The sequence below is a fragment of the Parus major genome, chromosome 4 (genome assembly GCF_001522545.3).
Source record: "Parus major isolate Abel chromosome 4, Parus_major1.1, whole genome shotgun sequence".
Classification (NCBI taxonomy): domain Eukaryota; kingdom Metazoa; phylum Chordata; class Aves; order Passeriformes; family Paridae; genus Parus; species Parus major.
The window spans coordinates 23,246,629-23,268,681 of record NC_031771.1 but is presented as its reverse complement, the minus strand read 5'-3'; the positions used below and the strand labels follow the sequence as shown (position 1 = coordinate 23,268,681).

Sequence of the window (22,053 nt, the reverse complement as noted above, 5' to 3'; positions counted from 1 at the left end):
TTTTTCACTGCTAAAATGTCAAGGGAAAAATGACAGTGGTCAGACGACATGTCTGTTGTCTTGTTGTCCCAAGAACAAACATTCCAGCATTTTCATTCTTCAGAGAAGCATAACATTCCTTATGTTAGAGCAAGGTGAGTTTTTCCAGTGCTACCTGTCAGGATCCTCAAAGGTTTGATGGGGGTCTTTTTGGGAACTGGAGGACTGTACCTTCTGTTGAGTTGGAAGAATCCAGAGCATGACAGGATTTTCCATCTTGAGCTTTTCCAAATCCTGGATAGCACTTGCAGTGGACAATTCCAAAACTGTTTTCACAGATCTGATCACAGCCTCCATTCTCATAAAGGCAAGGATTTGCCCCTAATGAAGAAAAACAGGAAAATTAGCAAGTTGTTTCTTTAGTCAACATCTCTGTTTAGACATGCAGAGTTGAAACAGTTGGAAAAAGAGTAAGGACTGACAAAAACTAGGATTTTATTTTATTTTTTTTGTATAACAACAAATGCACATAGTAAAGCATGGATATTATCAGCTAGCCCCTGTCAGTAAAAGAGATTAATGTACTCTGTATCTAATGCATGTACCACATTTTTTTATTTTATTTCCTTTATTGTTTCTCCTTTAATAATTAGAGTCCTAATATTTCAAGGACATGAGGAACCTGTGATAACCTCTCAATCCTGGTCTATTGAATTACTCTTCTTCTTACAGGGAGATTGTTCCCAACAGAAATTCAATTTATTTGATCAAAAACTAGTAAATCTCGCAAAATCTTTCCCCATGTCATTTGTTGCTATTGGTGTGTGTGGGGTGCTAATAGACTAGGATAAATAGGAATTAGAAGACTGTGGTAGCCTCATGGCAATTGATCAGCATCTATCCTTGGGCATGAACATAAATCTGTCAGCATTCCTGGGACACGTGCCCAGGTGATGCTTTCAATAAATGCCAGTCTGGCTATGCAAGGCTTTCTAAAGAGCCTGTTTCTGAGAAGATAATCCTGTACCCAAGGACATCTATTCTGCTGGAATCAGTGAACAAGAGGAGGCTGGAAGGGAATGGCTGCTTAATTTTTGCAGTATACCTGGTTTCGCCAAAGGATGAACTACAACCATTGATGAGGGTCTCAGCATGCTGCCTCGAAGACGTACCCTGTTTTGGCCGGTCTTCTTGTCCACCCTCACTAGTGATGGCCTAGCCCAGTCAGAAAACCACAGGTGGTCCTCAAACACCGCTACAGCAAAAGGGTGGCCTACAAAGACATCAGGTTTATCATTTCCACATCTGCAGAACATACACAAGAATCCCTGTAAAGGAAAGCATTATCTGCATGTAGATCGGCATCTAACACAGGGGCCTAGCCATAGCCAGTGCTCCACTTTCATTTCCCATGGAGAGGGATAAGTGTCCATGAACAGTGGACCATGGGCACTGGTTACTTGTGCTCTTAGCAAAGGAGGCTGTGACACCTGCCTGGCTCAGTACATGCTCTATACTTCAGGTGACTTCCAACCAGATCTAGTTCACAAGATGCTCCTACCTCACACATCATCATTTCTTGAGGCAGCGTTGGGACCGGCCTTTCAGAACTCGAGTACCTCCCTCCTCTGCCACCAAGTGTCCTGGCAGAGAGCAGCTGAGGTATACAGCCCCTTTTGCAGTCTTCACATTACAAGGAGAAAAGGAGCTCATGGCATGTGTCATCCTGCACAAGCATCCTGGCACGGGGCAGCCTGGGAGCTACAGACACTGCAGCCACTGGCTCCTGGTAGGGCCCCAAAGCCAGGTGTGGCCTCTGCAAGTGCCAAAAGTACACACAAATGCAGTGCAGAGGGGCATATAGCCAGCTAACATAAACCACAGCAGGCAAGAGGTCATCCCAGTAACTTCCTCTCTTTTCACTGATGACAGCAGGATCCTAGACATCAGCTTCAACCAGGAATATAACAATTACAGGACTAAACGTAGCTGCAAGAAATTCCACCCAAGTTTAGAGCATGGAAACTTTTCCTCAGTAGCACTAGGAAAATTCAAATCCCTAGTTTGGCTTCCAGAAATAAGCTCAGCAATTCAGAATCCAAAGGACAATTTCATATAAGTAATGACAGACATAAAGTTCTTTCCAATTTTTTTTTCTAATTTCTTGCGATAGAAAATTGTCATTAGTCTATAGGGGACTATGCATTTTTTCTATACACTCAAAAATTTCCTGCTTTCAAGGTGGTCTTTGGGCAGGCTTTTTGCAGTGGAAGGCAAGAACACATGCTATTCTCCCATGGATGTACACCTGGCTACAGGAAGAGTGGATGCTTCCTGGCTGAAGCAGGTTTGCTTTGCTGTGGTCGGTGGCACTGCACTCTACCACTGCAGTCTGAGCCCCTCTGAAAGGTAAGTTTTTTAAGCACATGATTTTTATTATTTGTGCTTTTTCCTCTTGATGTAGACCTCAACTAGGTGATGTTTAATTTCAGTAATGAAATTCGGATCCCAACATGTATTAGCTTAAAAAAAAAAATTAAAAATCAGAGGCAAGCAAACAAGCAAATAAAACAACAGATAACCAATACAGGTAACAAGAAGAGCCTTGGGGAAGGACTATGTGTTGGTATATCTTAAATTCACCTCACAAATAAACTGAATAAACCAGACATTTACAAAAAAATTCTAAGACACTGCTTAAGTGTTTTTTAGTGTTATGTTGAAGAGTGTATTGTTGGCACCTCACTACCTCCACTGACACATGCTTAATCACTGATCTTGGTTCTTACCTTTCCTTCCCACTAAATTTGAGCAACTAGACCAAGATTAGATACTGTCCCCATGCAAATATTTGCTCACGATTTTAGGATCTGTAACTTGCACTATTCACAAACAGCACCCTGCTTTGAACAGCAATTTGGTAACCTCTTATTTTGCGAATACATTAAAGATTAAGTCAGAAGCATAGTGTCAGTCAAAGGAGATAGCAGGAACAGCGCAAATGTGACCCACTGCATAAACAAAAGGGATGGTTGTGCTTTTCATTGCTTTGGGTAGGTTATTATGGGCTGCTATACTTACAGCTGAAAACAGGAGTAGGTGGAAGAGCAGAAATATTGTACCTATTTAGCATGCAGCACTACTGAATGAGCTCTCAGTACAGGGCCACGAGAGGGAGCTGCTGTAATAAAAATTCATGTTACAGCAGAATCCTATGAAGAGGTGCCACCTTCCTGTCCTCCAGTGTACAGCTGTTCAAGAACAAAAACTGAATTCCAGCCTTCACTAACAGCATTAGGAAAATATCAGGACATGCTTCTCTAAATTCATACCCCTACAGGTCATCTTTTTCACTTCCTTGCATACAGATGTTGATGTCCTTCTGTCTCACCCCCAAACAGCCGTATCACTGCTCCCTTCTCATAGTTTCTGGAGTGCTCCTAGCTCTCCTTCTCTGCTTTCTCCCTGTAACACACTGTCTTAATTGTTATGGAGAAACAAAATGAAACTCTGATCAGACTTCAAGGCTCTCCTTTTCAGATCAGCTGCAAGGCAGAGCATATGGCAGAACACGAGCAGCATGGGGAGAGAGAAGAAGGCTGGAAAATCTCTCTTCTCAGGCTTTTTGATGTAAATATAAACTGGATGTAAATTATAAACTGGAGAACACCGATTCCTCCAGGCCCTCACTCCGCTCACCTCCAGAGGACTGGGAGGGTACCTGGCTTAGGTGATGAACACAATCCTTCCCAGGGCACAGACTGGAACAGAGGCTGCTGGACAGAGTAACCATAAAATTACCCATGGCAGTCATGGCATTGGGCTACGAGTCCTCACTCTGCCCATGTTCTGTATGGACACCTACAAAATGGTCCCCAGAGGGATCCCATGATCAAAAGGAATTGTCCTCTCCAGAAACTGATTTGCCATGTACAAGATTCTTAAATGCATGGTTTACTTTAGACGTGGTACAACATCAGTTCCTTGTTCTAACACCTCTGTTCTCTTGCTCCAGAACAATATGTTAAATTACATGTCCAGTTACATGTCAAGCAGTAGAAGTCTTAGCCATAAAAACTACCAGAATATTGTAAAATCATTTTTCATTTGGTATTTATTGTGTGTTTAGAATCCTTCCAGTGTTCAGCATTGCAGATGCAGGTTTGCTGCTCAAGGACTTTAACGACCCAGATTAATTCCCTTTCTTCTTACATCAGTATAACTTACTGATGCAATAAACACAGCAAAACCTGCATTAAAATAAGCAGCCATGCATGGGAAAAGAAAAACACATTTTTAATTTTTTGAATCTTTTCATTTTTCTGTGAAGACAGAGAAGTTCTCTGTGCAATGCCAAGTGACCCATGAATAAAAACAGAGAGTGGTAGAAAGACATGCTTTTGCTAAAATGAGTAAAAGTCAGCTGGGTAACAGAATGAAGAGCTTAAGTGCTGTCATTAACCTCAGCATAGCATAGGCTATACAGCACAGCAGCTGACCAGTAGTTTTCATGCACATATGCAGACACACACACACACATAGATCAGCAGCAGTAGGTAATCATCAACCCCAAAGCCTCACCTACATCATTCTGTGCAAGAATTCGACGACCAGAACCATCCAGGTTTGCGCTCTCAACCACAGCCTGTTTAGCATCACACCAGTACAACTTGTCAGACAGGTAGTCAAGAGCTATCCCACTGGGCCACACCAGGCCAGTGCTGGCTACAACACGGCGATCGAAGCCTTCTAATGAAGAGCTGTCGATCCGCGGATTGACCCCCATGTCAGTCCAGAATAATCTCCTTCAGAAAACAAAATGAATACAGGAAGTCAGTAAGTAAATGTTTGTCCTCCTCTCCATGGAGTTCTTTCAAAGCAGAAAGGTCAGATCAAAGCAATATAGCCTGGACTCACAGGAGAAAAAGTTCACGCTTCAAGCAAACATATTGGCTGCTGATCTTTTCACTCTTGCCATAAGACCCCAGGTGATTGCACTGGGACTTATGCAGAATCCTCACTCTGTTCACTGGCATGAAACCTTTGGAAAACAACTCCTATCTATGTTAACTGCCACAGCTATTCATATCTGTTTTTTGATTTTCCATGTGACAGCTGATAGCAGTTTAGCAAACCCAGACAACAGAAAACCATGCATTATCCAGACTTTGTCTAAACAGGGGTGCAACAATAAACAAATGAAAGCAAAATTACCCCTTTCCCATGGAAAACAGGCAAGAGTAGGCAGGAAGTTTTTTAAAAATACACCAGTATCAGGTCCTGATTCTCAGGATCTTCCTCTAGAGTCCTGTGTGTTACTCACTGAGTGTTTAGCAGTGTTTCAATGAACAGACAGTGCTAGACAGCAACTAAAAATGGAGATAGTTATAATTGCAAATAATGTCTGAAGTTTGGGCTCAACTTTCCAGGTACCTCTGTCAGATTTACTGAAATAACCCAGGGATTCACTTAACTTTAGTTACACAAGCAGTTTTGTTCAGATGCAGGGATCAGTATTTCAAGAGCTCTAACTCTTGAGAGTTTCACATCCTTCTTTAATATTTACAGCTATGGACAATTGCTATAATGTCTGTTCATCCTTTCACATTAGATTTCTAAAAAAGAAGGTTCTAATGATGTTTCCTCCTCTCTTTCCCCTTGTATGCTTTGCCTCTACCAATAATTCTAATAAACAATCTGGCAGAAGCTACCTTTCTTCAAAGTTTTCCTGCAAAATGTCTCTATAACATTCAGCCTCTACTGAAAGATTCTTTCAGGTCTTTTATGGGCAGAGGCAAGCTAGGAAAACACCCTCCCCAAACCTGCTTCTTGCTGATTCATCAGTACTTAATTATGGCGGGATATGAGCATCAAAGCAAAATTTAAAGGACCAGATTTAAAATGTTCCTACTACAAGCATATTGACTAAAATCCAAGGCACTTTGCCATTGATTGAAATAGTCAGAATTTCATCAAGAGTTTAAACACCTGGGACCATTTCAACACTAGTTAAGAAGATACAAGGTGCACTTAAAACAATAAATTTCCAGAATAGCAAATTAGGTTTAGTTTCCTCTGAAACTGAAACATTGACCAACAAAAAAAAGGTAGTTTCATAAGCACTACTGGTTAAAAGTGATTACTTTCTTCACACTACTAGATATGGAACCATCAAAGTTTGTAGTGTGACAGCTGACAGAGACCTCAGTTGTTCATGCTTTTCTTTAGCTTAAATTGTATACAGAATTATTAATACTCCAATTACTTTCTCCTAAAATCTATATGAAAAATGAACATGGCCCAACGCATGAAAGAAACCCTGCAATAAAACATTACTGTTCACACAGCTCTGCAAGGCAATGGCTAACCCAACATGAGACTAATCTTATTTTGGCTGCCAAAAGGGCAAGGCTTGCATGCTCATTTTTAAAAGTCATCCACAAGAATAACATGGTTTATTGTCTGTCACTCCTTACTTAGCAAATGGGTGAATGGCAATCCCTCGAGGCTGGGAGAGATCCTCCCAGATGATCATTTTTCTTTGCATTCCATTCAGATTGCTCCTTTCAACACACACCTTCCTGCAACACACAGAGCACTGTTAGGTCCTCCCTGCTATCTTTTTAATTACCTTCTTGGGCTGAACATACTACGATTTTGCATTACTTTGGTTTAGCTGTAATAAATAATTTCACAGTGACAAGAAGTATATCCAGAAGTAATCCTGCTGATATGGGATGCCTAGTTGTTTTATCAACAAGTAATTCATGTTACAGCTTCATTATCTGCTCCAGGGCATGATGATAAAATACCTGCTGCTCTGCAGAAGACATGAAGTTCTCCTTCTTTGGGTGAATAATGAATTACAAGTATGATCACTAACAGATAAATGCTAGCTTTAAAAGGAGCCAGGAGGAAAACCAGCTCCTAGCTGAATACCATTACCAAATGTATAAAGAATTTTTTTTAAATAGTACTTTTACATATCATTTTTCACCCAGAAATCAGTGGTTATTTTACATATTGCATCTATTTTTGCAGGAAAGAATGAGGCTAAGGTTCTTAAGGTTACTCATAAAATCTGTGGCCAAGTCAAGTATAGAATCTACACTGCCAATCTTTCAATTCACCTTCTTTCCAGAAAACTGATTTTATTGCTGCAAAATTCACCTCGCCAAATAAATATCAGCCTCTACCTGCAAGCAAGCCTACAGCCTTCCACGCTACCTTGAACCCTCAAAGAAAGGCCCCACAGAGATGCAAGGAGAAATATATTCTTGCAAATATGAAATACAAACAGGTAAATGCAGTGGGTGAGAAGGAAGTTGCAGGTTCAAATTCTCATATTCTCCCTGAGCTCCTGTCTTATGGAGAGAAGCACCATCATCTCCCATTTCACAAGAAACACTGGCATACAACAGCAGCTCAATCATGTGACAACACAGTACCTAAAAGCAAGGAAGTGGACTAGCAGAATATTTAAAATGGAGAAGGAGGGTGGTGTAAACACCCAGAATTACTCTTTATTGACTAATGAGTTATGGATCATATTGAAAGATCATGACCACTCTTCAAGTAGTTTTCATTATCTGTTGTGATCTGAAACTGCCTTTTCATCAAAGGTTAGTTTTGTTTCCCTCTGCATATAAGGCTAGGTATCAGCTGAAAGGTGGTCACATTGTTTGGCAGTAATCATTCCTCTTTTATCAGAGGTAATCGAGAAAGACTCTCCAATATCATGATTCTAGCTGCCAACAACACTGACTTCTGCCCAAGATGTACTCAGTACAGTAATATTCTCTTTTATATGTATATACAAATATAAACCTACACACACACACACACACACACTCACATGCAGCATATGTATATAAAAAAGAGTGTAAGGATATATATTCACATGCACATGTGCACATACGTATATGCAGTGCATGCTTTAGATTCCTTGCAACCGAGTCCAAACCCTTGCTTCTTGGAAAGAGAAAGATAAAAATACAATAGCAGACCGCAAGTGAGCTTCCAGCATTTTAGTTTTAAAGAACCTGCCAACTGCATATACTTGAGACTAAAACTACCCAATCAGAATGTGAAGCACTACTGAATTAGAGTGATATCCCAGCTATTTCTGTATCACCAGTCATTTATTCCAAATATTTTATGGCATGCTTCAACATAAATGAACTGTGGAGCATGTACCCTCTGTCTGTCCAATACAATTTACGGTTAATCCAGTCCACAGCAAGGCCTTCGGGTGTATCTATAGCTCCATGAATAACCTTTTCACGATCTGAACCATCCAGATTAGCTCGTTCTATCCATTTCAAGGCGGTGTGGGCAAAGTAAATCTGTGAATAAATAACAGACAAGGTGTCATTAGTTCTCATTGCACTTTCTACTCTACCTCCCCTGTCTAGTAACTTCATTTCTAAAGTACCTTTTTCATCTGGAAAGTTCCCTAAACTGCTTATTCACTAAAGGCTGCACAGGTAACCCATGATCCCTGATCAAATAAAAAGGCACTTATCCTTCAACCAGGATGACTTCTACAGGCAGCTTGTGCTTAGCTGTAAATCCTGGCTGCCCTATATACAGCCCTCTGAATATCCTGTGGTTTTGTTTCAGCCAGCAGCTACTTCACATGAAGCACAGCTGAGGAAGCAAAAGTAGGAACAGGCAGAAAGAAGAACGTTGCCATTTCACTGGCTGCTCATGTTGAAAAGTGAGAAGTGTGGAGAAGATAGTAGCACTCTATGTTTATCAAGGTCCTGGGAATGGGAAAAAGAGTTATTAAATTTACTTCTATTGTTTTCCACTCTTTCATCCTGCAGCTATCTTAATTTTTTACTCAGTGTTTATTCTGTAAGGCTCCAACATTTCCAGAAGAGGTTTCTTAGTCTGGGGTCAAAAGGAAAGTTCTTTGCTGGTAAGGAAGCTAGGTTTGCATTTTCCAAGGATGTAAATTTTGTCTTGTATGCCAATACCAGAGGGAGCCAAATGCTGTACAGCACAACCATATGAAAAGCAGTGCTGAGGCTTTCTTTGAGAATGGTAACAGCAAAATAACTTTTCTTTGATGTTAACCATGAATCAAACAAAGAAGGAGGGAGCCTCTAGTCCTAGGCCAGCTAACTCAGTGCCCTGGGTGCACAAAGAGGTGCTGCCCTGCCACTCAGCTCTGTGGGCTCCTGCAGCCTGGCTGGCCCCTGCCTGTCCCCTCACCTCTGTACTGCCCACCCAACACCATGGGAGGGGATCCCAGTGCACACCAGAGCCACTGGCACCGCTGAACCACACTTGGCACAGCCCAGGGCAGCTGCTGCCCCTCCAGCAGGGCCCTATTTCAGGAACAGCAAGTGGCAGTGCTCCAGAAGGGCCTCAAGTGCTCCTCCTGTAAAGGCAGATCTGGTAACATTCACATTTGTTTAGCTGTGTCCATCTGGGCCTTGAGATGTTTCCAACAACTTAACTGAGCTCCTCATCAGCTTTCACCGTACCATCCAGTACTCCTTTGCAACACTTTCACAGTGTAAATAAGTCTCTCCATGGGAAAATATAACTATCTGCCACAGAAGGTTTAGCAAGGCACAGCTGAACTCCTTCCCAACTCTGCAGGCAAGGAGTAGGACCTTGAGATGTGGCCACACAGACTAACAGGTCTTTATACAGAGAAGATTCCTGTTTCCAACAGCACTGTCTAGCGTGTGAGGAACACATTTCAGAAGAGAAACAGACTCTTGAGCATTCAGCAGTTTTGCTTAATAATATCAGGTCATGGGAAATAATTCTTGCTAAGATTACACCAACATTTTGTAGGAATCATACAGATTTAGCTGTATAGAACAAAAGATACCTTTGCTTGTACCACTACACTGTGAAAAAAACCCACAATATATATCCAGAAAACAACACTGCAGTCTTAATGGAGAAAACTTATTAACCACACAAAAGTTCTTTAAAATTGAAATCATGCCTGAAGTGAATTTAGAAATCCAAATTCTCTGTGAATTATCATTTTCAATGTACAAAAATAAGTAATTAAAGGATGAAACTCTTCAACTAATGTTTGGCAGCCCATACCAGTTGTGCTCCTAGACAGGCAACAGAGCAACGGGCAGCATAATGCGTAATCCAGATCACTGACAGAGGAAAGGTTAAGGCACATGAAAGCTCAATCCTTTTGTCCTTGCAACACTCCAGAATCCTCTCATTTTTAATGCCTTACCTTATTTTCCACCGGGTCAGAGTCCAGTGCTAAGACTACTCCCATCTGCCAGTCAAGTAAACTTGTATAATCTGTTCCATCAAAACTGATCTGGCGGATATCTTGGCCATTTGCAAATAACAAAAATGGCTTAGGACCTGTCGATTAAAATTTTCCAGTACGTTAATTGCACTATGTTCAAAGTGATCTCTAACTTGCATTGCCACCTAAGTAGCATTGTAAATAAATAACAGTAAAAGACAAAATGAGGAACAGAAGCAATTTCCCTACACTCCACTTGCCTACGAAATTAAAGATAAATGTGAATGTAAGTTTACAGCATTGGCCTCAATATTTCTGACAAAAGGAGTCACTGGTCCTGCTGCTTTTCACACTGAGTGCCTTAGCCTCAAGGCAATCATCCCTTTGCATTTCACAGCATCACCATAAATGCCAGAATAACTTTAATTCTGCATTTGGAGAAGGCTTTTATAGTAAAAGCAAGAAAGATACTGTCCCCCCCAAAAATATACGTCTAGTTTTCCCCTTATTTCTGGCACAAACCAAAAACTTATTTTTCCTCCTCTCTCTTTGGCAATTGCTTATACCTTGCAGATCACCAGAGTCTGCCCTTTTCTCAGAAGAAACAGAAGGCTCTGGAATCCAAAAGTGCACATCAAACACCTCAGCTTCCTGGGGCTACTGGGGGAGAAATATCCTTATATGCAAAGTCCTTTAACAAATTACTCCCTGCCCCGTTCCCCAAATACAGAGACTTCATTCCCAATTCTGTAGCACTGGGCAGGAACTACATCCATATTTACGTGAAGGCACAAAACCCTGTGTACTGCAGGACAGAGCTCCACACTATGGGAGCCCAGAGTGAAATGTTGAAGTTGGATCACAGGTTGAACTTTCTGTGAAGGAGACAGAACCATATACTGCTGCTTGTCCTGGTTTGTTTCCAAAATACGTTGTCTTTCCTAACAACTAATACTTCCCAAGTTTAACAAAGTAACCTAAAATCAGTGCAAAAAGGGATCCCAGTTGTGTCATCCACCTTAAAGAACTCAGAAAATGTTTTGCTTTTATTGGCAGAAATATGCAGGCACACCAAAACACCAACCTATGGCTGTGCAGTGCTTTCTGTCTCGCTGAAGCTTATATCCAGGAAAACAAGCACACTCCCAGGAGGATGGGCTTAAAGAAGAGCATATCTGACTGCAGCCACCATTATCTGGAGATGTACAACCTTAAACAGAGCATTTGTAAAATTTTACTGTGCCGTTCTAAAAAAAAATAAAATACAACAAAATCAGAAGTATAAGAGAATGTTTCACTCTGCTCAGGATTTCTACAGTGCAAATCATCTCAGTGATTGGTCCATTTACCTAAAGGCCTCTGAAAGTAGGCTTTTTCTGCTGAAAGCAGAAGCCTAGTGAAGTGAAAACAAATTAGGAGTAACTTGATCCAGAGTTTTACTGAAAACTTAAAACACAAGGTGTTGTGTTGTAACACAGGGGTACATAAAGAGAGAGGGTCTTTCACGTGTTTCAGAGAACTCTTCTCCCATGCAAATCTCATCCCATTTACCACAGATTAATAAATTTTATCAGAGTTTGTACTCCATGCAAAGAAATAGCAAATTAATGCAATTGTCTCCCCAGAAGTTAATTAGGCTAGGATGACAAATTGATACTTTTTAATAAAACAAACCAAGGTTTCATGTAAAAAGAAACCATTCTGCTGCTATTTTTTTCTCTTATATTCTCAGTACCAACATGAGCTAGCAAAATGGAAATAATGACTGAATCTATGTATAAAGTACAGTCCACAATAGGAAAGGGATTAAAAGGGAAAGAAAATTTTTCATATCATAAGGCATGTAATTGAGCTATTATCTATTAGCTATTACTTATGGATATAGCTCTTATATATAGCTATATCCATAAGTAATGGATCTATCTTGACCCCTCAGACTGAAAAGGTCATTTCATACATGTTTTACACTTGCTTCATGCAGATGAGAAGCTGCAATCTCCTGAATTTGGAAAATTGCTGAAATGGGGAATGACAGCTTGAGAGTAGCAGCTTCAAGTATTCTGACTGCAAAAAATTCCACTTGTGGAATATAGAGTGACTCTGAACCTGGGCTGCATGATGTCAATAAAATTATCTTCAGGTTTAACCCAAGTCTTCATTTTGTACATTTATGTCCTCTCAAGTTAAATGTTAGATGTCTCCCACAATAAAAATCTGCGACATGCCTTGACCTGTGCTGACAGCAAAATAATTGGCCAGCAAATATTGGCGGTTGCTGCTATTAAAAATCTATTAAAAATGAAGATGAATGCTGCTCATGTTAGCACTCAAAGCACCTTACACTCTGTTATCTTGTGCAATCATTTCAAAATGAGTGTAAAATGCCTTAATTCACTTCTGGCTCTTGGTGCCAAGAATAAACACAGCTTGGCAGTCACTGCAGCTAGAAAAAATGTTACTTACCTGTGCATGTTTTGCCATCCACTTTGAGTACAGATCCTTCTGGACAAAAGCAAACAGGGCCTTTAGATGTTCGAAGGCAGCCGTGACTACAGCCAGTGTCATTACTTGTACAGGTAATTAGCTCTACAGTAATTAAAGGAGGAAAAGAAAAATCCTAAATGATGATAAAAGATTTTATTAATCCCCCAATAAGAGGTGTTAACACCTTCTTAAATAGCAAAAGAAGAAGAATAAGTAAGGAAAATAAATACATAAATAAATAAAATTGTGATGTTGGGAGTACAACATTTCTGCAGTCTTCCTGTGGTTTGTTAGGCAGTGTTTCAGTTTTTCTCTTCCAAATTTTTTCCACACCTTCTCCTAATTACAGCCCAGGAGAAAAACAAAATTGCTGAGTCCTGAAGCCATTATACTTGTCAGCCTTAAATTTTCCAAAATTCTCTGATATTAACGTTATCAAAATAGAAGTAATTTTGAAAACTTTCTCACATTTCATCAAAAATCAGGTTTTAAAAACTACAAGGAATCTATATGAAAGAATAAATATAAAAGCCAAAGAGAATGTGGAAGAACTACTTTCCTAATACTCCAAGTATAAAAGAGCTAAGATGAATCAAAACAGGAGATGAACCTTCCAAAAACAAAACTATGTTTCTTAGTGTCAGTTTTAGAAGTTATAAGGCAAAAATCATCCGAGGACTTGGGAATAGTTTTCCTTTACTTCTTATTAGAAATGCTGCAGTGCCAACATTTTTTTATTTTAGTATTTCTTTGATATAATTTTACAAGATGTGCTCCTTCCACCTTCTGCCCTGCAGTGCTCCATCTCTTTGTCCCAATTCTAGTGCCATGTGACTGGAACTAATACAAGATTTCCACAACTGCTTCTATGAATCAACTGCACACATTGGTTTAAATGTTTCATGGCTCTTGCAAATATTGCTTCTCCAGGGTAACTGCATTCTGGACTGGACTGTGCTAATCACTTATGCACAGAGAATAAGGTCCAGAAAATTCAAGTTTCTTTCTGACCAGAGCTTGTGGCTTTTTGATGAAGAGCTTTGTAAAGGACTTGGAGGACAAAGTATCAAAATATCTGGCCAGCATTTGGACTTCTCATCTTGTCTCTCTCTCAAGTTGCATAGTTGGTGAACATCTGCCTTGTTCTGCAGTAGTTAAAGAGTCACACTGTCCATTCTGCATCCCTAGACTGTGCTAGAAAAACATTATTTTCTAATTTGAGCCACCCAAAATGCAGGCATACAGTTCAAGTTGGTCATCCAAAGTAGGACTCAGCTGTGTCTAAATGTTGTTTTGGACACAAAATGATATTCCACCTCCCAGTAACCTCCCATAGCTCTTCTGCTGCAGTTGGCTGCCTTCTGCAGCTGTCACACACCCCCTGGACTCCACGTTTGGGTCACTGAATCCTGCTCCTGGCTCCCTCTTGAAAAAAGGGGAAGAAGTGGATCTTAGAAAATCACAGAATATCCTGAGTTGGAAAGAACCCACAGAGATCATCGAGTCCAACTCCAGGCCCTGCCCAGGACTCTTGGAGTCTAAAATAGACTGACTACTAGAGTCTGTTAGATTCTATGGCTATATTTACTCTCCAGTACTGATATTTAATACATCCTAGAGCCTTATCCTGCCATGGTCCACACTGAACCCATTGGTGTGTGCTGGTACTCCTGCTTGGGCCTTGCAGCAGTGTTTTATTTTCATGGAAATAAAGTAGAAGGACCTTTGTCTATGCATAAGCTTCACTTCAAAAGTGACTGACAATATCCCAAGACCTCAAAACTTGAAAGCTTTTCATACATGTTTTACACTTGCTTCAGAAAGGGTTAATTCATTTCTAGGCTAAGCATACGCATTTAATTCCACTAATGTCATACACATTAGCAACACTATCAGCCCCGATCTGAAAAGAAAATACATGATGCTGTGAGCTGCTCCATCAGAGACTGGGAAAATCCTTCCAGAGTGAGCCAAATTCAGAGGCCACATTTAAAAATAAATAACTGCTTATCCACCTGGAATGTGACACTGGGCCTAATCTGAGAAAAGGTCTCTCTGGAGACATGACTTGTTATTTTTTCCCTCCTCTGAAGAAGTGCATACAATTTCTCACGTGTAACTCACGCTTCCTTGAACACGACACCTGCAATCAGTTCACTCCGTTTAAGCCGATCCTGCTTAGGTAATACGGGATTGGAAGCAAGCAACGCAATGCACAAAACTTTCAGCAGTTCCAGCATTAAATGAGGACTCTCTCCAGTAGGATACTCCAAGTGTTTGTCTATTACAGCTCCTTACCATGACACGTTTTCCTATCAGGCAGCAGAACAAAGCCTCTCGGGCAGGTGCAGTAATAGGAACCAGGGATATTCACACAGCCTAAAGTGCAGCCGTGATTCCAGAAGCCACATTCATTAATGTCTGGGAAAAAAAAATAAATTTGAATTTGTTGTGTCAGAATAACACCATCAGCCAATGTTAGGGAATAGATTAATGAAACAAGGTAACAGTCTGAAAAAGTACATAACTTTTTCACATTCATTTCACTAAAATATGTTTTTCCTAATGAACTGTAAGAAAACAAGTGTTCAGACCTCATTTAAACCAGTGTTAAAAACCTCCTAGCAAAACATACTCATGCTCTGTGTGTCCAGCATAGGTGCCTAGGGGATTTCCAAAAGGATGGCTTTCCATATGGATTTCACCACCATTTAAATCCTGCACACATTCAAAAAATGTACATTAGACACTTTCTTAAAACAAAAATTACTTTTAAGAATTTGGGTTCAACATGACTGAAGTAAAAGCCTCAAAACACAAGTATTTCAGATATTCACAATCTAAAGCTGAAATTCAGAAATCAAATTTGAGAATTTCCTGAAAACTGGAATGCTGATGCTCAGGCAAGTTTGTAAATCCTTTAAGCTAGGAATTCTGATGTCATAATGTCTTATAAAATCTTGTCATGTAGGGAAAGAGATGATTTTAAAAAGTATTGTGTTAGCTATTATTAATAGAAATTTAAGATTTTTAATAAAACAGTCAGATTAAAATATTTAGAAACGTGGTGAGAATTTCTGTCTTTTTTGAAATGGTACTTCAGACAGACATCTTGTTGCTGGATTATTCAATGTGTCACCTTTGATGATACATCCTGTTTCATCCTTTTTAAAAAATTAAATTAGCACACATAAGAATTTATAATTATCTGAAGCTCCTTTACCAATCAGACTAAGACCAAAATTTCTCACAAGAATAGCACCTGTGACATTTTCATAGGTCTCTTTTTTAACTGTTTCAGAACTTGGAAGGACACAAAACGTAAATTGCACACTGAATTTTTTAAAAGCTCATAGTAATTTTTCAAAGTCATGATAATAAGAAACAAAAAACAGAGGTATTTTTTCATGTGATGGAATAAAGCTGATGATAAATTAATGTATTACCTTCACAAAACTGTTTATTTCGACTTAAAATAAAGCCACTAGAACATTTACACCGATGAGTCCTTGAGTCTGGCCTGCAGATTCTTCTTCTGCACTTTTCTCTGTTCAAATCACAGATTCCTTTTTCTGAAAGAACAATATAACAGTGTAAGTAGAATGGAGTTCTTATCATATTAACCTCTACCTCCAGTAGAAAGATGATAAGAGGTGTATTTTCTTCTCAACACCTGCTTGCTCAACCAAGTGGAGTAATTTCTTATGAATACAAAATAACTTCTTTTTTTTCCATTGGTAAAAGCAAGCAAAGAACCAATCACTCAAAAAATGAAAGTACTTGGAATACTAGGAGTATGTGTGTGCAAATGATCATTTTGAGCTCTATGTCAGCACAAACAGATCTAGAGGGAGCCTGAAGTAGGGGATATTTTGTTTTGGGTCCATATTTGCAGTGACTATGAAAGGGAAAATTCAAATTTCCTACACCCCCAGTCCTGCACAGTACTACATATATTACTTCGTAAAACACTCAGAAATAAGAACAGAGAGGGAGTACACATGCATAAAAGAGAAAGAAGAGACATTTTTAAGAAACAGCAGACAATGACTTGTTATTTATTATTATAATTATTATTGTTATTATTTATATTGGAGTATTATTACTCATATTATTCAACAGAAAAGATAACTGGGGAAATTATAATGACCATGTGTTTTATTTGGGCAAAAGGTATTAGGGCATTCTCGAGAACCATTGTATTGGTGTGGACTTATGAGAAATACAAGCATTATAAATGCTGAGCTCAAATTTCAAACTCAGAACCTTTCTTCACAGGAAAAAGAAAAAATGTGCCTAACAGGTCCCCAGGAGGCTTTCTATTTCTCCTGCTTCACAAAAAAAGCTACTCCAGTATCCTTTTTCATGGGGAGGATTTGCAGAGCCTCATTTCTGCATTCAGCTATCTGTCAGTGCTGGTGCTTTCACAGATATGCAGCACTCATGATTTTTTTTTTGTCTCCACAATTATTATTTTTGCTTGAACTGATGCTACTGTGGGTAGCACAGCCACACAAAACGTTGTCTTTGCCCTGGGATGTGTAAGACACAATGGGCTCGTACAGGCAAAGAAATGGATATGTGACCAATCCTCTTGTGCCATTTCCAATTCACAATCTAAATTCCAAGAGGTGGAAAACTGCATAATATTTAAGCTCCAAGTTTATTCTTCTGCTAGCCACAACAGAGAAAGAGAAATTGAGAAAGAGAAATTGGCCCCTTGGTGAAATGGCAGATGACATCTATAAAAGTAAAATACATGTTTTGCCAGGCAGTTACTGCAGCTTAGCTACAGGCACAGACACCTTGCACACATTTGGTTAACAGGTTAAGTCTTCTCTAGCAAAGGTCATATATTAAATGCAAAATTATGAATGGATGACTAGGTAGATATTATCTATGTTATTTAGCATGTTCTCCTTTAAAAGACTTAAATTTCATGTGGTTTTAGGTCAGCCTTTCGTTTTGTAGAATTAATTTTGGAGACAATCCTTTTCTACTGCAACTGAATCAGGAACATACAGTAGTGGAGAGTCTAATCTTCAAATAAGGAACTCATTAGAGTGACAAAAGTGCAAGTGCAAGCAACCACAAAACAACAGAATCCACAAACAAGACCACATTCAAGGCTGCATTGTATGCTTATCATTGTTTCTGGTTTTTCTACCCCTGATTGCACCATTGTCGATCTAAGTGGTCTAAAAACACCTAAGACACCTGGGAGTCATAGAACAAATAGCAGAAGCTATAGTTTCGCCATCTGGACAATCTCATGATAAAAATTATTAACTGAGTAAGTACTAGAACTCAAAGTAGCCATATCAACACATAAAAACTCAATCACCTTTCAAAGCTTAAAGAGAATGGTGATTAAGTTTTCACAAAGTTTATAATGTAATATTTTCTGTAAGAACACCATTACAAACCACACCTACTAACTTATTTGTGCTTTGTGGGATTTATTCCCTCCCATCACTTTTCTTACATGGAAATACACAACTCAGATATTAGCCTGATGTTAGTATATTACACTGGAAAGAAACACAACATAATTTCTCAAAAAAATATATAAAAAATCTCCAAGTATACCAGATATTATTAATATGTTAGGAAAGATTCTTTCAAAGAATTCCAGAGGAAGTATTTGAGATTTTAAGGTATTTCTGATATTTTGGATTTTAAACTATTAAAAGTGCCACACCAAAGTTGTTCTCTGGGGCTACAACAAACCCATAGATGAATTGATGCTCTTCTCTCTATTTATTGGCCATGACCAGTCCAAGGAAGTCATTTGAAAGAGAAAGAGAAGAGGGGACATGAGGAATTTAAGTAACAAAGTAAATAATTCAAATTCCAGTAAAAAAAATCAAGTCATATCAGTTGCACACTTCTCCTAAGTTCCCTTTCATCTGAAGGAACTCACTAGTTATCTGCTTTAAAGAAGGCTTGATAATTCACAGCTGACACTACATTGCAATGTACATTTTCTTAGCTTGTACAGAGCATCCAATTAGTCTAGGTATGCTTTTATCTTCAGGTTTCTCTGCTGTAAGATCAGCTATAAATCTCATTTGAACTCCAGGCTCATTAGTCCTCCTTTCATCCCTGTTCTTGCATTGGATAAGCCAAGCAATGCACATACAAAGTCCAAAAGGTTCATCTGGATTCAGCCTGTTAAGCTTCTTTCTACTCTATCACTTCCCAGATATTTTTACAAGAAGTTATTTGGAATTTTTTGTAAAAAGCCTACTGCTGACAGCAGTTACTAGGGTACAAAAATTTGCTAAACATGTTATATATATATATATATATATATATATATATATATAAAACATGAAATATACATACATTTGAAAACATTGGTGGGTTCTGTATTAATAAAAGCAGTGAAAACCCTTTCCCATGGAAAGAGAAATGCCAGAAGGCAGAATGCTTTGGTGGAAGAAGTGGAGTAAAGAATAAAGTGCCCACAGTCAGTGAAATTAATCTGCATATTCTTGCCCTGGTTCCTCTATGTGAGAGCACCAAATGTGTCAGTAGGAAAAAGTGCTTCCATTTGCCAGGAAAACCATTTTCCCCAAAGTAAGGACAGATCAAGTATTGTCTCTGAAGAGACTCCCTGTGCTTACAAGGGTAAGCTTGATTTCCAGGAACACTTCTGCATCTCAACACATCTTGGCACTGCAAACAAAGCATTTGAAGGGGCGAAGGTTTTGATTTTCCCACTCAAATAAGTCTTCAGAGGGCACGGACTGCATGGTACTGCATAAAGCTGCTGGTTGGCATGAAGAAAAACAAACCCTATTTTGTAGTTGTTATTTAGGAATAGTTAAAAAATATATTTACATTTTCATTTTTGTTCATATTAACTAAAACAAACACTACATTCTCCCCATGTCTTTATATCTCTGGGATCCATGGCTCTTCCCCTGGGAATTGTGCAACCATTGCTTGACACACCAATGCCTCCACACTCTTTGCTCCCTGTTCTTACCCAAGCAAAACTGGTGACAAAAGCTATTCCATTAAAGCAAGAATTCTCTGTTCCCCAGAGACTAGAGGACAAGACATTATTCCTCTGGACATCTCCCACTTCCTACTACCTCAGCAGGAATCCTCATGGAAGGTGAACTACTGATAGTCAATTACCTTCATTTTTGAATCCACAGAGAAAGGCAGCAAGATGACCAACTCACACTGTGGGCTGCAACTGGTATCAATTAAAGAGACAGAAATCTCTTATCCAACAGTTACTATAGAAGTTTCAAGCCTCTCTAGGACCTGCTGGCCTTTTAATTGAATAATTTCACAGTAAAGCTGAGACATCCACTTGTGGAACATACTCTGTGCTAAAAATCCTTTGCTGCCATAATAATCAGAGTTGTTTGGATGTGCCTTAGACTAAAACTTCCAGAATGAAGCAGACATTTGGTGAGGATAATGTAATCAGAGGGTTAAAAAGCTGTATGCTTTGTGCATTTAGCAGAAAAGCATAAACGTATCTTTGTGTAAAGAAAGGCAAAAGAATGAGAAAGTCCCATTTATCTGCATGTGTATATAGATTAACAAAACGAACAGTTCATGCTCGGCTTGCTTCTGCCCTGACACTCAGCTGGAGCTGCACACACCAAGTGGAACTATGGGCCACTGAAGTAAAAAAAAAAATCCTTTATTTCACTGAGGTCTAGAATTTTGCCAGAGAAAATTCTTACTGCAGAGAGTCAAAGTGTATGACATTATTATTATAGAAATAGTAGCATTACATTTACTTACCCAAATCCTGAGAATCAATCCTTGCACCTGGCTGCTTAAATGGATGCACTATTTTTATCTCCACTGGTGGGAAAAATGATGGCTTCAAACTAATTGTGACTACAACTTTTCCAGTATATTTGTTGGCTCTCCATATCATGCCAGACTTCAAGTCTGAGTAGTACAGGTGCTCAGCAAAGAGAGACAGACCAAGCAATTGATGTCTACAAGAGAAGAGAGCAAAGTGGCACATTACCTGATCCCTAAATACTCACTCAAACATTTTCTGAATGTCTAGTTCAGCCAGGTTCATTGAAATTACCTTTATTTATATTATGTATATCTATACATATATATACACAGTATAGTATCTTCTATATATGAGAATCAGAAGAGGTGCAGAGACAATCCCAAAATAATTCAGCACTCATAATCCAGAAAATTTGCAAGAAATAGACACAAAATGGATAATCTGCATTTCTCACAGGTTTAATGATCTATTGGTCAGGACTGACTTAACTGGGAGAGAAAGCCTAGGTGTGACCCTGCTTCTGATGCACCCAGAAGCCAAAATGGAAATTTGGTTTGTTGAAGGATGTAGGTCAGGTAAGATCCAACATTACCCAACAAGCTCTGACAACTCTGACTGTCTGAGGGTGGAGACAGAGTGGTAAGAGTAGGACACTTCTAAAATCCATCTTCTGCTGCTTCTCCTATCTCAGGAACGTAGTTTCCATTCTCTGGCCAGTTATAGCAGCTAGCAAGAATCACAAAAGGGCCAAGTTTTAAATAAGAGTGAAAACAGAAAAAATACTGAAAGCAGTATCTTGTCTTCCACTTTCCAGTACATAATCCTGGTGGAAAACTGAGATTGCAGATCATCCAGGCTAAAGGATTAATGCTCCAGTGAACAACAACCAACCCAAAGGAGAAAGGGAAAAAAAGTAAGGAAAAATCCAGTGACTCTGGCAATGTAGGAAAAGCCAACTTTGTGTTCATCACACACAAATGGTGAACTGCATATTTAAATCAGCAGGCCATCATTTTTGTCAGTTTGCTGTTGGAAATCCCTTTTCCACACATGGTGACCTACCATAATGAAAGACACGGCGGTGTCAGCCTTTTCCTGATCCCCTCACTGACCCCATGGCCACCACTGTGCACCTGCACCCCTGCATTGCACAAAGACCAAAAGGACATGGGTCTAAGAGCCCCCTCAGCCACTGCCACTGGGGTGGGACAGTTCTCTTGCACAACACAGTTCTCACCACATCTGCTGATGCTTCTGGAGAGCCTTGAGCACAGGGCCAAGCCTCCCCACCCAGCAGCTAAGGAGGACAACAGGCTTAGATGAGGATGGAATTCAGTCTCCTGAGCACAGCTCAGACACCTGAGCTCACCCCCTGTGACCTTGGATAAATCATTTAATCTCTCCTTTTGGCTCCTCTATCTGCAGAAAAAGGCCACTAATAAACACTCAGAGAGGATTTCTGAGGATTAGATATCATTTGCTAAAAGCTTGGAAGATGGAGAGCGCTGAGTGGCAGTATTATCCTTATAACAGCGACATTTTTCCATTTTCTCATCATTAATGT

At 39.4% G+C, this 22,053-nt stretch overlaps 1 protein-coding gene across 3 annotated transcripts in view; it reads right to left on the bottom strand.

Annotated features, from left to right (window-relative positions):
• The window catches only part of EGF (epidermal growth factor), a 57,789-nt gene that overhangs the window by 19,408 nt on the left and 16,328 nt on the right, over positions 1-22,053 (bottom strand). For all 3 annotated transcript variants that reach the window (XM_015625870.1, XM_033513833.1, XM_015625872.1), the window contains exons 6-16: positions 20,480-20,682; positions 16,153-16,278; positions 15,005-15,127; positions 12,686-12,808; positions 11,307-11,432; positions 10,202-10,338; positions 8,176-8,324; positions 6,456-6,560; positions 4,561-4,784; positions 1,085-1,252; positions 211-360 (exon numbers count right to left, since the gene is read on the bottom strand). In XM_015625870.1, coding sequence (XP_015481356.1) covers positions 211-360; positions 1,085-1,252; positions 4,561-4,784; positions 6,456-6,560; positions 8,176-8,324; positions 10,202-10,338; positions 11,307-11,432; positions 12,686-12,808; positions 15,005-15,127; positions 16,153-16,278; positions 20,480-20,682 — 1,634 coding nt within the window. The remainder of the gene's footprint in view (positions 1-210; positions 361-1,084; positions 1,253-4,560; positions 4,785-6,455; positions 6,561-8,175; positions 8,325-10,201; positions 10,339-11,306; positions 11,433-12,685; positions 12,809-15,004; positions 15,128-16,152; positions 16,279-20,479; positions 20,683-22,053) is intronic.